Source organism: Grus americana, chromosome 1 (genome assembly GCF_028858705.1).
Source record: "Grus americana isolate bGruAme1 chromosome 1, bGruAme1.mat, whole genome shotgun sequence".
Taxonomy (NCBI): domain Eukaryota; kingdom Metazoa; phylum Chordata; class Aves; order Gruiformes; family Gruidae; genus Grus; species Grus americana.
This window is the reverse complement of record NC_072852.1, coordinates 125,836,148-125,853,514: the sequence shown is the minus strand read 5'-3', so window position 1 is coordinate 125,853,514 and position 17,367 is coordinate 125,836,148. Positions and strand designations below refer to the sequence as shown.

Sequence of the window (17,367 nt, the reverse complement as noted above, 5' to 3'; positions counted from 1 at the left end):
TTGCTTGCTCTTCTGCTTTCAGCCATTGTTTTTTCTAAGGCATAATGTTTAAAAAGTGTCAGATCAAATACAAAGATGTTTAAAAACACACATTAAAAATTTAAGTGTTAAACAAGCAAATACATAACCATTTTCAGAGAATATGTGCACCACCAAACTGGCATGTGCAAAATGTACAAAAGATGGCAAATGTTTTTCAGCTTACTGAGTGTTATTGGAAATTTAAATATAAAGGATTAATTAACTGTTTTCCAAAGTAATTCTGAGGTGTTTGAGGATTGGGATGGGAGAGATGTTAGCTAAAATGATAGAGAAGATCCTGTTAGAAAGTTTTTAGAGATACTAAAGTACACATTTCTTTCAAAATCATGCTCAGAAATTAATAACTTCAATTACCAAAAAAAAAAAATCCTCACCAAAACACCTTATAGTCATGGCTAAACAGCTATAGCAAAGCAGGGAATCCAGTTCATTTGTAGGATATTGACACATAAACTAATTGAAGGCTGCAGAAAGCACTGGTTGCTAAGCATTGCAAAAGTAATTGACATAATCAAGAATTCCCAGCTCTGATTATTTTGTTTTATCTGATGCAATATAATGCCCTGTAGCATGACCACTTAGCTTGGTTAGTTTCACTGAAACTCTAAAAGAAACAACTGAATCATTTTGGCTGTGCTTAGCTCATTTGCATTTGAAGTGTTCCTTGCATGGACGAAATGCTAAGATTGAGGGTGCCTAAAATTAGTCCCCTAAATCAGCTATTCAGCATGTTGGTAAAAATTGTGAAGAAAGTATGCAAATACTAATAAAACTGTGGGCAGTTAGCACTTCTGAACATCAGGGTACTTCTTTATGAATGCCTGTTCTATACCTCTGTACCTACGTAATATAGCAAGGCAAGACTCCTTCCTGCAGTGCCAGAAAGCTTTGCCCTTCCTGCATCTGGAGGGGAGGGGAGGTAATGACTGGCTTCTGCCTTCACTTTCTGCAGAATTTCAATGCCGCGAAACCTTCACTTGAGGGATTTTGGGTAGAGGAGAGATACAGAAAGTTGATTTGAATTTAAAGACTTTATTAAAGGAGTGTTGTTTTTAAATGCATGATATAGATACGTGTGTAAAGAAGACAGATGTATAGGAAAACACAGCGTAGACAGGTGAGCAAATCTCTGTCTGCACAGGCAGAAAAAAATGCAGACGGTTCTGGGTTTAAATTGCTTTGGCTTTCAATTTTGAGCCCTTCTGTGAGCTTAGACAGTTTGCTTCGATACAGAACTTCAGAAGCACTGAGGTAACTGCATGCCCAAGCAACTTCAAAATTTCAGCTTCTGTTTCACAGTTCTTCATCTGTACAGAGGAGGAGTAGCACCCCTGTACCTTGTGCAGTACTGAGATCCTGAGAGCAACTTGGATACCTTTGCAACTGAGCTGTATAATTAGCAGAGAGTACATGTATGAACAGCCCTGGGTGGGGGGAGGAGGGAGAGATGCCTGTGACTGTTAAGTGCCTTTTTTTCTTTCTAGCTACTTGGAAAAGTAACAAATGCAGACCAAACTAGGAGGCAGGGTTAGAGTAAGAACCTAGAAGTGTATACAAGGAGTGACTTTTTTGGCATTACACCCTGCTGGGAATCCCCAGAAGTGCCATGAAGACAACTACATCTGCACTGCTGTGATGCACTGTCTTTAACTTCTGCTAAGCTGAAGGTCCTGATTTGTATTTTCTCTTTGTAGGTATTTTTATGGTCCTTTCTCTTCTGTCAATTGTATATGGCGCCTTACGCTGCAACATCCTGGCTATTAAGATTAAGTATGATGATTATGATGTCAGCGTGAAACCAGCCGCCTACCTCTGCATATTCATGTGGAGAAGCTTTGAGATCGCTACACGAGTTACGGTGTTGGTCCTTTTCAGTTCAGTCCTTCAAATCTGGATTCTCCCCGTTGTGCTCGTGAATTTTTTTGGTTTTTTCTTCTACCCATGGATTCTCTTCTGGCAAAGCAAGTCTCCGTTTCCTGAGAACATAGAGAAGGCATTGAGCAGGGTCGGCACTACCATTGTCTTGTGCCTTCTCACCTTCTTGTATGCTGGCATTAACATGTTCTGCTGGTCGGCAGTCCAGGTGAAGCTCAATGATCCTGACTTAATTAACAAATCCCAAAATTGGTACCGACTGACTGTGTATTACATGCTGCGATTCATCGAGAATGCGTTCCTCCTGCTGATGTGGTACATCTATAAAACCGATATCTACCTGTATGTCTGCGCCCCGTTGTTGGTCTTGCAGCTCCTGATAGGTTACTGCATGGCTGTCCTCTTCATGTTGGTGTTCTACCAGTTCTGCCACCCGTGCAAAAAGCTTTTCTCATCCAGCATTTCTGAAGGTTTGCTGTCCTGTTTCAAGTTCCTCTGCTTTATTTGCAAGCCTCCCAAATCCTCCATACTGATGGACAAGGCAGAGGTGAAATCTCTTGAAAATACTGACGAAGCACGGAGCAGTAGCAAGACACTAGATTCTCAAAAGGGGAATCCTCATCAAAGTGTTTCTTCCAATGCCTAGTACAACTGGAAGCAAGTAGGTGCCTTTGGAAGGTGGCAGATCACCCGAGGGGTACGTTGTGTATCTTGGACATTGTGTCTCGTGGATGGGATTTCTTTCTTGCAGGTGTAGCACTGCATGACGACTGACAAGCCCACCTTTGTGGAAAATTTAGTGTATGAGTATGTGTATCTGTGTGTGTTTTGTGTACAGAGAGCAATCATTGTGTGTAGACTTCTATTTCAGAGTTTTTTGCACATAGGTTTATTATCACGTGCTTATTTTGAAATCAGTATAGGAGACATCCTTCAGAAACTGACCTGATGCTCACCTTACTCAGGAAATCTGAGGATGGAAGGAAATGCATTTTATTTCAGATAGGATGTCATTATGGCATGCCACCCTAGCATGGAAACAGAGCATAGACCTTGACTATATATTGACTGTAGCTGTTGTCTGCTTTGATTGAATTGCAGACTTTTTTACACTCTAATCAGTGTAATAAGATAATACTTCTCTCTGTGGTATAAGAATTGGACTTCTACAATGCACTGTAGTCTAGGTTTCCAAGAAACAGCCAATTAGCCAGAACTAATACTGAAATGTGACTGTTACTGAGAATGGACAGAGAAGTTATTGGCTTTGCACTGTTTTACACTTCATATTTGCTGCTTGTTAGTAAGGGAATTAAATTTAATATGTTAATTGTGATGTTCTGGAATAGCTTATTTTTCTGACATTATCAAATACTTTGTTTGTGATGTTCTGGTATTAGGGTGGTGTTCACTTTAGATAACTTTAAATATCGAGAAGTTGGGCGGATAGTGTGAACTAGTCATGTAGGTGCTCTCCAGAGCACATCTCCAGTGAGTAATTCAACCCATCTTAAAATGTCCTCTGAGGCAGGTGATATGAATCATTCTCTGGAGACCTATTACTCAGTGTTAACCAGATGCCTTGACAATTAGCTTTGACTAGCTGCCTCCCTTTTAGATGGCTGAAGTTGAGATGAGCACTACCCTGACTGTCAGGGGGTTGGTAGTACACCAAGCAGGCAACTCAGTGACTTGTTATGTGGGGATAGAATACAATGAGTCCTTCTTTTTGAGGCTGTGATATGTTGTGGTTAGTTTAATATCAGTAGTTCAAAATCCTCTGACTTCTTTTACCTCAGAAGTACCGCAGGCTTGAAGTCTGAAAGAGGAAATGGAAATCATGTCTTTTTCTTCTATGCACTGTATCACCACAAATAAAAGTATGTTTGTATTTTGCAAGTCACTGAGAAAGCTTTAGCAGATGATCACCCAAGAACTTTAGCGGCAATACACAAAACCAGTTGTATTTTCAAAAATTGAGTGAAAGCTTTTTGCACTTTTTTTGCTTAGCACCTTGCATTTCTTTTGAGTATTACACATTATGGCTGCTAGTGGAAACAAATAATTCATGAACCAAAGCATCTCCTAGTGTCCTAAGCTTAGCCTCCATCCCATGGTCATGGAGGATGTGAAGTTCTTCAGTAGGGATGACATCAGCATCATTGTATTAGAAGTGTCTCAAGTTCAGGTCTGAGGTCATTTATAGTGAAAGTCACATGCAATGCTGCAAAGAGCTAAGCTGGTTTTATTTTTTTTCTTTACTGCACTGTAAATGAATGTCTTCATGCTTCAGTTTTCTAAAGGAGTTATGGCTTTTTATTTTGCTTAATATGTGTCTGTGTATGGTATGTGTATGTAGATCTCATTAAATTATTGATGGGTGGTAATGGGAATTCTTGGCCTGAGCTTGCCGTAGGAATGTACCTCACATATCTGGGGAAGACACCAAACATCTCAGTTCTAATGTCTCTCTCTGAGGAGCACAGAATAGTGAAATGACTCCTTGAAGACACTACAGTATTTCTTCTGTATGTAGAACTACAGTATAATATTTCTCTATACTTTTCTAGATGTAGAAGAGTAGTTCTTATTTATTTTTTTTCAGTAGTGAGTTAAAGGAGCAAATGAGAATGTAACTCTTGCTTGCAAACCTGCAGAGTTCAGCACACAGGGCCAAATTTTCTGGTGTTCTTAGCTAAAACTGAGTATCTGACTTTATAGTTGGATACTCATCAATAATCAGGGAATTATGGTTGTTGCCTATCTACAGATGTACCTAGGTCTGAAATGTTAGTTTTTGGAGAAAAAAAAGGGAAAAAAAAAAAAAAGTGGCTTCATATGTAGAAGTACTTGATATCTAAAGAGAGAGCTCTCAAATCCTTAAAGTAACTTTGGACACTGTAAGTGATGATGCAGTTGTGACTTTGTCATTTGGGAACAGTGGAAGCTTCACAAACGTCAGCCACTGAAATGCTTGTGCTACAGTGAAGTCAACAATAGGAGAGTTACACAGCCAGGGGTCCAGTATGTATACATAGCGAGGACCATTTAACTTCACATACCAATGAAGAAGACTATATGCATATTTTTAGAGAGTGTGCCATATTACTTCCTATTTTTTATACCAATCTCCTGAAGTGCATGCATAGGGAACTGAATACTTGATCACTCTTATGAGAGAGATTAAAAAAAAAAAAGAAAAAAAAAAGATTTGTATGGGTTATATTACTGTCATATGGTTTTGCCTTAGCTGTGCAGACTAACCAAACACAGTTTAAACACTCCACGAGCATGAGGGACGTTGCTTTTGCTGTGCCTCATGTCACCACAGTGTGGAGTGCAGATTAACTAACAGTATTGCTGCTCTATGTATGGTTTGATCTAGCTGTGCTGCCTTTGCTGGAAGGAAGAAGGTATGAGACGGAGTCATAGAGACAAAGATACTCATTCTGTTAAGACCAGTGTTTTAAAGGACAAGCTTATTTTTCTAAAGTATGCTATAATTCTAGGAGAGGCGGTTTTTCTCAGGATAATGACAGTCTAGACAGTGTTGTTATCAGTACACCCAGTGGCTGCACTGAGAGCATAGTATTAGCTACGACGGATGTACGTGTATGACTGACTGATCTCTTGCTGCAAGTTTGCTGTAGTTTTACTCTCCTCTGTGAATGTTAGAGGCGTATGCATTCAATGGAAGGGTATAGGGCTACTGTTAAAAGCTGTACTCGAGTACTCCTGAGTCACACAAAGGATTGCTTAAAAATGGTTATTCATGTGTATAAGAGTATGCGAGATCTGATACATAAGTTTTCTTTTATACTTGTAAAACAACACAAATTAAAATGTTGAAACACTCCCCTAAGTTGTGTTGGTATCAGTTCTTAGTCCTCTGCTTTCAGAAATCCAGGGTAAAGGTTATGTAGCACATTGTCTTCTGTTACCACCCAGTAGAAGAAATGTTTTCTAGCAGACCTGGCAGAAGAATCTGGGATTGATTTGGGAATTCCTTACCTCCAACCATGCTTCCAATGGTGTTTGGGGTCTCAGCAGAAAAAATTGTAGGAGGCAGGGAGTTTGAGACACCAGTGTTACACAGAACAAGATCAGTATAGGTTGTTTATTGTCAGGATGAGAATATTTATTGGCTTACATTGGGAATTAGAAAGATTACCTTATAAAGGGTCTTTTAACTTTTCTCTGCACACTTTTTCCATGCTCATCTGGATTTACCATGTGCCATCATTATCTGACCTTGGGAATAGCCAGCAAAATCCCTGCTGAGGACTATTGTGGAGGCACGTGAATGCATAAAAACTGTGTAACATATTTAAGTGTTTGTAAATGTGTGTATATATATAAAAAATACACATATTTTATAACTACAGGTGTAAATAGATACATTGTAACAATTTGTAGTGCGTGCACATCACTTAAATGAGGAGCAGTGAGAAAGGATTCTAGAAGTCCTGGTGGTGATAGACACCACTATCTGCTAGTAAGAGCTGCGCTCCCTAAAACATAGAAAGTTATTAATCCTTTCTTACAGACATTATTTTTAGTCTCAAGGGATGATTTTTAATTGAGTATGCAGCATATTTTTTTTAATCAAATGTAGATTAAAACCTCAATGAAAAATTTCAGATTTAGGCACAATGTTGATAACTTCTGTTTCTTCTTAATTTTATGTGACCACACCATTTCTCTGCCAGCTCTGTTCTCCCCAGTGCGTATCAAACTCATTGGGCAAAAAACTAAACAGGTTTATACACGCTTTGTGAAGGCTGTCACCTTCCAGGAGGAAAAGATGGGAATTGACAGAATGATCCTACTGATACAAAAGGTTTCAGCATGAGCTATCTGCTTTGACCTTCTTGCTGACCACTTATTAGCAAGCCGAGCAATCAGCACACTTCAGGTGTTACAAACACTCGGTGATCCACGTACCTGCTACCTCTTGCCCTTTGCGTGAAAGAGGACTAGAAGTTGCGGGGATGAAGCGATACAGAGGGAAAGAGGAGGAGGAGGAGCTCATAAAGTCATGGGAGGTAATGGAAGTCACTTCAGTTTAAAGGCTGCAGTGTGGGCTCTACAGGACTTTATACTTTCTGTATTGTTCAACTGATTGCAGAACAACTTATTTAAAGTAAATTTCTAACCATTCTAATAAAGGATTTTGTTAGTCTTGAAGAATGCATGACAACTAAAATGAACCCTTTTTTAATAATATTGATTATTTGCAAGCCTTTTGGTGCCATTTGCAGCCTGACTCAGAATTGGTGAATACTTGGGGTTGGTAAACTGTAATCTAATTTTTAAAAAAATAAAAACTGGGGGACTTTTTTTTTTTTAATTCCCCACTAATTCCTATATTTTTTCCCATAGCAGCTGATAGTATCTAGTCTAAAAAAATAAAGCATTTTCTGTTACTTCCTGCCCATTTGAAGGGCTTATGTACTTCTGAACTGAGACATTTGCAAGCCAAACATCATAGTGGATATTTATAATCCTGTATTTTAAAATGCAGTTGAGGTGACTGCCTTTAGTCACACAGAAACATAAATATATAGTAATTTGGCAGAGATGGTAAGTTTGAGTCACTGGAGACAGAGGACTTCAAAAGTAAGAGGTGTTAAGGATTGTGTAATTCTTACTGACCAAGGAAAATGATTATAATAAAACCGTTAGGTCTCTTGGGTTCACCCCAAAACTGAAGTCAAACTGAAGGGTAAGTGCTTAAAAATTACAATGTGCAAGTTTACTGAATCTCTCCCTTGAATGAACGACAGCTTCATATCCTGGAAATGAGAACAGTTTTATCCTTTTCTGGATTTATCACAGTCATAAGGAAAATCTCTTGCCACTGAAATTAAGTTTTACAGAAATAAGTGTTAGTATTCAGGTGTGAAAATTTTGCCTTTCAGATGTGAATGCTGCTGTGCGTAAAGGCTTCTAATCTCAGACTAGCATTAATGGGTAAACACATCTAAGCAGGGGACAGATGCTAATTGTTGGATGTTGCTTACTAAGATTATTCTGTAATTACATCATAGTTTGTAACATTTTGGCCCTGAAGGTGAAAGCTGATTTAATGAACTAGAAACAGCCTCTTAAACACGTGCTCTGTGCCCTCACATTCGTAATTGTTTAAGTTCCTATTTTGACAGAGCAAACAGAGTGACAGGCAATAAATGTTAGAGATACTAACTTCTGAAAATTCTTTCGTCAGGTATTCTTTTCATCTGATTAATGTGCCCTGGCAGTGCAGAGCTTTAATAAGCCACAAATGTGTTCAGGAAAATTATCAGGGATGGATTCAGATGGAGAGCAATGCCGGAGGTAGTCAAGGTGAAGATTAATTCATTTCTGGCTTCTAGAGTGGGAGCTAAATATCAAAACGGCAGCACAGCACCTTACAGACAAGGTACCACTGTTGCATTTTATTGTGTTTGTGTGGATTTGCAGTTCTTGTACATCTGTGTTACAGTAAGCTGTGCGCTAAACACAGCAGCTAGCAGAAGAGAGAGGTGCTTGCCATTGCTTTAGTTTTGCAGTCGGTGGCCCTCATAATGCCAGGTATGAGTAGAATACATGTCCTAACTACCCCTCCTTCCTCTCTGCTGCTTCACGGTGGTCGCTCTAAATAGAAATGGAGAAACAAGGCACAGTGAAACACTCAGCTACATTTTCCAGTAGGGCTGCTCTTTAAAGCCAAAGTTGCATGGGCACGGAAAGGGCTGAACTCATGCACTGCATCAACTCTTCATTCCAACATTGCAAATTTTAATAATAGCGGGCCGTACAGTAACTCAAAAGCATGCAAGTGTCATTAAAAAAATTAGAATGGAAAGGAAATTTTCAAAAAGGAGTAGCACCAACTCAGGATCTACAAGGAGCCTTACAACCACAGAGTAATTAGGTGTTTCTTAAACTTTTTTTTTTCATTGTGTTTGTGAATTATTGTGGGCTTCCCTCCCCCTCACCCCTTTTCTTCTTAATTTTTAAGCAACAAGGAGGAAAAAGACCAAACATGAGAAAAAGAAATATTTTATGAAAATAATAAAATGTTTGTGCAAACCTCCAGAAATGTATGAGGCAACTCAGAAACATGTGCACCTAGATTTATCCAGTGGTGTTCTCTAAGGTGCATGCTGCAAGCCCCAGTAAGGAGTCCGGGTACAGCCAGGCAGCGTGCCCAGCCTCAGAAACCGAGAGGGTCTTCCTCATCTAGACATAGCCTAATTTTTTCTTTGTTGTTTGTCTGTTTTAATACCAGCATAGTCTTAATTCTATACATTGTGTTGCACTACACACATTAGTTTTGATTCTGCATCTCAGCACAAATAGGTAATTTCCACACTAATGGTCAGAACAGAAATATTACCATGGACATAACAGGTGGAGTTTGCTTAGCTGGTTCCACCTTCCTTATGCGTATAAAGAAAAACAATGACCTGTGCAATATGTCAGAGAGTTTGTCACACTATATGGTGGCTGGCTGGTTCCTGCTTGGATCACGTTTTCTTCATCAGCTGACAAGGTGTGATGCCCTGAAAAATCAGTGTCTGTTCTTTACTGAAAGATAAAATATAATCAATTGGAGAAACCTAAGGCATTGCACATGCTAAGTCTTATTCATGGTGATTTGGCTGTGTACAACAGAAATGAACTAAACTACGTCAGAGGAAAGTGAAAACATTGCAGAAGAGACAGGTTATCGAAAACATTGCAGAGGAGACAGGTTATCAGGTGGGAACAGGCAAGGAATGTAATAAGTAAAAAATTACTTCTGCCTCGCCGTGAAATATGAACCTCAGTGATGATGTTGATGTTGTGCCCTAAAGATTGATGGGAAGGCGAATTCAGGGAAGGCTAAAGAGTGCAGTGTTGTTAACTTACCAAATGACTCAACTGCCAATTACACCTGACTCTTCAGCGTGATTTGCCGTTGGTACAAAATGAAATGGAAGCCCCCAAGGGCCCCAAGCAGGAATCCATTAGTGGACACCTATAAATCACTCATCCTATAGCAATCAAGGGCTTACGTGTTTGAGCTGCTATCTTAATAAACCATATATCACTGTTCTTCCCAGGGTATAACAGCAAATGAGCAGTTGCCTCTTCAAGCAAGAAAAGAAAAAGAAAAAAAAATTGGCAAGGGAAAAGGAAGATTTACTGATGAGAGATCTAAAATTAAGAAACACAAACTGTCTATGGTCTGAAGCATATCACTCATACATAAGAACTTCTACTGTACAAGAAAACTAAATGCAATTTTAGCATGTGTAAGCATATTTGTATGGAAAAAATACTGGCAAAGGATTGGAGTATGACTTGGAAGACCCTCTCTGCAAGGTAGCAAAAGTCTCAGTGAGGTGGGGTTGTGTCCTAGAAGACAAAAGAAAGTGTCACACGTTATTGTAATTAGCAGTCAAAAGCTCTGATTTTGATTCCAGGTGGACACAGCTCCCTTAGCTTTGGCAGAAAACTGTGCAGCAGAAGGATCTCTAAACCCAACTGAGAAAAAACTGAGGTATCTCCAGCCTATTGCTACTCCAATGACAGCCTGAGCAATGAAAAAAGCAGAGTATCATTAAACCATCAAACCTTATATTAAAAGATCATAAAGGCAAGAAAGAGAATGAATAAATAATATTGTGGAAAATGTATTCCCCAATCTAATCCACTCATTTTAATTTCATTTTTAATAGTGGTTTCTCTGGAAGTGCTAAAAATGTGTCACAGGAGGGAGGTATGTGTGTAGGTATAAAGTGCTGTAAACAGTCTTGCAACAGGAGGCTTCAGTAGCTCTTAATCCAATGGTAATTCAGCCTGGAAGAAAGTCATCCCGGTTCAAAGCTTGGGTTGTGTGTCGTCTGTGTCTTCATTAAGTTTTCCAAAGAGATGGACGGATGGATGGATGCCTCCGAGCTGCTCTTGAGTGTAACTTAAGCCAGGTAGGGCTTTGCAAGCCACTCTCAGACAAGTGTCCAAGTTATCATGACATCATTCCTCCATGTTTCCCCTAATGCTGTTATCGAAACTAAAAATCCTCGCTACAAACAGGTCTGAGCCAGAGGCTGTATCTGTCAGGTGTCTGGTCGTGGATAGGCATCTGCTAACTGAACTGCGTCACCCTGTCACCCTCATGTTGAGGACTGGGGGAGAGAAAAATCAGCAAAAAGCTGTCACATTTGTATTTTATAAGACAAACTGCAGCGATGTAAAGTAATACAGACCTGTGCAGTTGGGGTATAGGCACTACGGTGTTCACACCTGGGTAGCTGTTCCTGTGCGTGAAGGGGATACTGGAATACTGCTCTGGCAGTGCAGTTATATTGATCCCCTTTCCTCCAGTGCTGTCACACAGACGCTAAGACGCCCAGCCAGCCAACAGACAAAGCTGTATCAGGGCATGGTGCAGGTTTAGCTTAGACCCGGGATTACAGACCCTTCTGTGAAGTGATGCCTTTTGTGTGCATGTGCGTGCTCCTGAGCTGCCTCCCTGTATGATATCATAACATGCAGGCACACAAGTCATGGATCCAACACTAGCTACTGCGCAAATGCAGTAAAAAGACAGCCTCATTTTCAAAAGTTGTTTTTCGAAGTCAAAGATGAGACACAGGGGATAGATGTGGTGCAATAAGGAAATCCTGGCACAAGGCAGCTTGCCTCTCTTTAACACCAGAAGGCTTGTGATGAGTCAAGTCTGCTAGATTTTCAGATCCATCAGGGAGCACGTAGCTGCAAAAGTCAGCAGTGGGGCATGTGAGTGGGAGCTGGGATCCTGAGGAAAACAGTGAGGAAGTGGCATTTTTAGTTAAAAGAGAAAAAAAGGCTGTTTTCTGGAGCTCGTAGGCCATGGTAGCCAGTGAATTGATGCTGTGCTTATATTTTACCTGTTTCACACCAGTGACTTTCACTCTTGTTTCTGACTTATTATTACCTAAAATATTTCCCTGTGGAAGTGTTGATCCCTGAATGGTAAATCAACATTTAATACGAAATGTAAACTTACATTTACTGAAAGTGGGCTTGTTTTCTTCCTCAGCTTTTACAGGTCATCCAGAAAAATTGCACAGACTCCCCAGTGTCTGTAGAAGAAGTACTGCATGTAGCCTAACGAATGAAAACGTGCCCCAACAGACACCTCAGGAAAACCTGCTTCGTCCCTTCCCTCTGCCCACCGCCCTGCACGCTATGCCAGGAACCCTCGGGGAGCAGAACAAGGTTTCTCCTCAAACAAAAGCACGGGAGGTTCACTGCCAGGATTGGTCCAGGGACTGCTGCAAAGGACAATACGCACAGACTCACGCGGATCGCACTCCCCAGTGCCTGGCCCAGTCCACTAACACCATCTGAGCAGACCTCTCCTCTCATTCATTTTTAGATAGGCTCCTCTGCGCACAGCACGCTCTCGGTCATGAGCTACTAAAGCACGGCTATAGCAGGCTGTGAGGCACCTCACTCATTTCTAATTGTGGAAGCGGTGATGTAAACGTGTGTCAGGAGTGATGCAGTTCCAGTGGATCCCATTTGGAAGCACGGAGGCGGGCTAATTGATCTCGGGAGGTCCTTTCCCAGACTGTGATCACGAGCTGCTCATTAGAAGTGGGGTTTGACATCCCGGCACTGAAAGGGAGATCCCAGGCAGAGGGAATGTAGGAAAGGGATAGTGAACGGGGATGCTATAGAAAAGGGGACACGAGGGCAGGTGCATACGGTGGGAAGGGCTGGGACAGAACGGGCACGTCTCCTCCAGCACCCTCAGCTGAGCTGCACCCCATGAGCGATGCGGGGTGCCGGCTCCGGGCGCTGCGCCTGGCCCGGCCCGCGCTGCCCAGCGGGCGGCACTGCCGAGCCGCCCCGCCGGCCTGAACCTCCGGGCGGGCGCAGGCTGGCGAACCGCCGGCTTCCCCCCACCTACAGCCCCCCCGACGGAATTTCAGTTCGTTAGGTCAACGATAAGAGCGTAGGAGAAAACTGCCCTCCCTCCCGCATCTTTCGAGATGTTTTCTGGAGTGGAGAATTGCTGGTCAACAGCCTCTGGGGAAGTCCCTCTCTCCAGGCAGAGAGGAGTTACCTGGGCTATCGCAGGCATGTGAAAGGTAGTGGATCCGGAGCCATGGGAAGAGAAGTCTAGGCACACCGGTAGAAGCAGATGGTAGTTGTGTTCCAGTCCCAGAGCCAGACTCGTAGATCAGAAAGCCTGGTACCATGCCAAAAGGCGGCAAGCTGAGCTCCCTCTCCCCTAGTCCCACGTGAAGCCAGGTAATTTTGGCCTCTGCCTTTATGCAGGAGAGCTTATGCTATTCTAACTTTACTCCAGTTCTACCTGGAAACTACTACCAGCTTAATGTAATAACATTTCTATGTGCACTTGGGGTACATTGCTGCTGGTGGCTCTTCCTGCCACTAACATAGCAGCACGCAGCCATTCCGGTCTGTTTTGTGATAGTGCTGTTTGACTTCAAGCCAAGACTGATATGGCAAATAGCGCCTGGATCATACATGGATTTTCTGAATACAGCACGTGGGGGGTCTCATGATGATTGCAAAAGGCAGCATGAGGAAGTACCAGAGCAGGGGACTAGCCTGAGGGTTATAGTGTAAAGCAAAGACAGTCTGACAGTCCTCACTGGGGTCTCGCCGACATTTTTTTTCCTGGCTCACATCTGTCTGCTTTCATGCCCTCATCTCAGCACGGAATCATTTATATTGTAAACAAACCTGAAAGATCAGAAGTTTCAGACTATGTCATTCTCTTGAGTGAAGGCAAGCGCATACAGTGACAGCTTCAGGCAGTGTGCGAAGGCTGTCCCTTCAGGAAAGGCAGCTTGACAAGTCTCTTGTCCGCTTCTTCCTCTGTGGTGTAGAATCAAGGGAAGGCTGGTAAGCAAGGATTGCACAGCATTCAAAATAGATTTCAGCTTACCAAATTAAAGAGGCTAATCGAGGTCTCTCCTTGTCTTTCCTCGGGCTACACGGGGAGGAGCTCAGCAATCTCAGCTCAGCAACATCCTCAGCACTGCAGGAGCTGGGTCTCTTTCACTCTGTTGTTCATATCACTCGCTCTTTTGGGGTTTATACAGGCAGAATTTTACGTTGTCCCTTTTAGGAGGCGGGTGCAAAACACCTAGGCCTATTGCAATTGTTTGGCATTCAATTTGCGCAGGAGTACACAGAACACTATTGCACAGAGCAGGAGAGGAACTAAATTAATTCCTAAGGAAGGGGGTGAAATTACTGCAAGGAAATAAAGAACCCTGAGACATGAATACTTTTGCAAAACTGTCATGCTGCAAAAGGATCACTGTTCACTGAACTTTTCAGTGCAAAGAAGGATAAAAAATGCTGTGCATAATCAACTACCTTGAAAGAAATTTTAGAAAGAAAATGAGATAGTGTTTCATTTTTTCCACACTCCAGTTTTACACACTCTGACGTAATTAATACACAGCTGCCAATGCTGCCTTTTCTTGTACAGGATGCATTTTTCCAATTAGATTAAAGTAGAAAACATGCAAGTCTTTGTAAAGTTATAGCAAAGATGTTTCACTCATTTAGGAAGGTGCAAGCACCAGAATTAAATCAGGGGTGACGCGTGGGTGGTTTTGACACCAGTTCTACTCACACCTGTCACTTGCAGGAACCAGCCAAAGTTTGCTGTGTGTTGTCCCGTCACTTTTGAAATTAATGGGAAAACTTACAAACATCAGAGAGCACCAGCACTCACCAGCTGTGGAGGGGCCCAGCACCTTTACCTTTTCTTTTGAGTTCAGGCGGTGAGATGAGCTATGTGCCTTTGATAACTGCGAGCTGGGAGCAGCTGAAATATATTCTGTTTCATGGTGTCCTGGTTTCAGCTGAGAGGGTTCATTTTCTTCATAGTAGCTAGTATGGGGCTATGTTTTGGATTTGTGCTGGAAACAGCGTTGATAATATAGAGATGTTTTTGTTATGTGGACCTGTTGTTGAGCAGTGCTTACACAGAGCCAAGGCCTTTTCTGCTTCTCACACTGCCTTGCCAGTGGCACGGCTGGGGGTGCACAAGGAGTTGGGAGGGGACATAGACAGGACAGGTGACCCAAACTAGCCAAAGAGGGTATTCCATACCATATGACATCATGCTCAGCATAAAAGGGGGGCTAGCCGGGGAGGGGGGTAGCAGCTCCAGGACGCGTGGCTTGGGGACAGTCCGGTTTCGGGACAGGTCTGAGCATGCGGTCTGAGTTGTACGGTCCTTGGGTGAGAAACTGCATTGTGTATTACCAGTTTCGTATACTCTGTTAAGTACTGTTTTGTTTTGTTCTGTTTTGTCTTCCCTTCTCCCTTTGCTATCCCAGTAAACTGTCCTTATACCAACCCACCAGGTCTTGCCTTTTCCTTCCCATTCTCCTCCCCATCCCACTGAGGGAGGGGGGGGGGGGGGGCGGGGAGTGAGTGAGTGGCTGCGTGGTGCTCGGCTGCCGGCTGGGGCTAAACCACGACACATGGTCTGTATTCAAACTGTTAAGAGGACCTCAGACTTTGCCACTGCTGTGACTGATCTAAGATCAGCCCCTGCTGGGTATGTGTTCCAGAAACCTCCTGAGCCAGTAAATCCATGTTTCAGTGGCTCTGGTGCCTGAGTTGCTGCCAGGCAAGGCAGGGCTGCCAAAGCTCAGGGCATCCTGGATGCCCGCGCTTGCTTACCCCAGAGAAGCTGTAAGTAACTCAGCCTGAACTAAGGGGAAGAAAAAGGCAGCGAGAACACAGCCATTTCTGGACTGGGAGCATGGCATAGCCTTCACAGCAAGAATGGACATCCACGAATCAGAACTGCTCCCCTTCTTTCCTTCCCCAGCCACTCTAGCTGTTCAGCTCCCAAAGGCTACCTCCATGAACAAAAATATGGGGGACCAGATCCTCTGCAGACATCCATTTGGGATGGCCATCAAAGCGACTGATACCGCCTGAGAGCCTGGCCCATCACAGAGTCTGTCAAATGAGGTTGCCACAAACCCCGTTTAACAGGTTTTGAAGACTTCATTTAGGTTTTCAGTTACCGAAGCTTGGGAGGCTTCTTTGGAGGAAGACGATTAAAACACTGCCAGTCCTGCCTACGTGAGGAGGTGAAGAACTGCTCTTCGTCCCTGGGCTACGTTTCAGCTGTTACCTTTATACATCTCAAGAAGGAATAATAATGCAGAAGTTGCCTCTATCATTCAGATAGCTGTGTTTGTCTAGTTGTTTTAGAAAAATGTAGAAATGTATAAGTTTGTTTCTGCAATGGATCTTTGTTCCAGTCCTAGTTATGTCACCTTGTGGAGGCCACATTCCAGGAGAAATTTACTGAAGGCAGCCGTATGTTGGAAGTAGAGGCAGGAAGAATGCTGCTAGCCAGAACACAGGTATTTACCCCGGCTCCCCTCATCCTCATTTTTACATCGTGACCAAAGGTCTCATCATTGCCAGAATCAAGCCCTAAGAAAGCCGGTTTCTAAGCTAGTCCAAAGTAAGGTAGACAGTGCTGAGTCTCTTCTCTGATGGCCATGAGTCATACAGGTTTCATCGCACCTCTCCAGCTCTTGCCCTCACTAGCTGTTCAACTTCTTGTTTTCAGTTGCAGATGAGGTCAGCATTTACTATGGAGAGCAAACTTCAGTCATACAAAAGCGACAAGCAGCTTGCTGTTTACTCCAGAAGGTGCAGGATGAGGCCTGTGAAACACCGCGCTGCTCTAAAGCTGTTACCGCAGTGCAAGGCTACACCGGGCTTGCTCAGGCTTTTGAGAGACGTGAAATTCTGTGGGGTCCAACAGGGTGTCGCAGCTCTGGTGGAGACACACCACCCCTCAAACTGCCCTTCTGCTACTTTCTAAAGCCTAAAAAGATCTTTAAAGAACATTGTATGTCCATATACTTCACCTCTTTGGAAAGGAGACAGACTTGTGTCGGTCACTTTGGGATGAGATCTGCATTTCTACGGCGCAGTGGGTGGAATACGCGGGAGAGCGAGCCAGCGGGAGGCACGTCTGGATGCCTTGCTCCTCCCTAGGGCCTGGATCTTGCCGAAGGATGGTCCCTCTTAATCCCAAAGCTTCCTCCAAACTACCATTTTGCACTCCTTACTGCAGGTTTGGGAATTACGATACCACAGAGGCAAAACATTCAGAAATTATTGAACTCCTTTAATTTATTTAAAAAAAAAAATACACTTTGGATAAATATCCTCTGGCTTGTAAGTTCTAAAATACATTTGGGCAATTTCCCATATTTTTCTCTCTAATCACAAAAGCAAAATGCTTACTTTAATTTTTTTTCTTATACAGTGACATGATTCCTGGGGCTGGGGGCTCTGTGAGAGAGAGCAAAATGTGAAAAATAGCCTATCTAGTGACACATGGCCTCAGTTTTGGCCTGAGCAGAGAGGAAGTAGCAAGGCTTCCATGTAGCAGCCAAGAGGAGT

General features: G+C 42.7%; 1 protein-coding gene across 4 annotated transcripts in view; it reads left to right on the top strand.

Moving 5' to 3' along the window:
* The window catches only part of XK (X-linked Kx blood group antigen, Kell and VPS13A binding protein), a 29,411-nt gene extending 14,129 nt beyond the window's left edge, over positions 1–15,282 (top strand). For 2 of the 4 annotated variants that reach the window (XM_054825275.1, XM_054825293.1), the window contains one exon: positions 1,737–5,763. In XM_054825275.1, the coding sequence (XP_054681250.1) occupies positions 1,737–2,563 (827 nt within the window). In that variant the 3' untranslated portion in view covers positions 2,564–5,763. Of the gene's footprint in view, positions 1–1,736; positions 5,764–8,143; positions 8,339–11,968 lie in introns of those variants that run through there. The other 2 variants (XR_008577087.1, XR_008577088.1) reach the window with 2 other exon arrangements.
* The last annotated feature ends 2,085 nt before the right edge of the window (positions 15,283–17,367 follow it).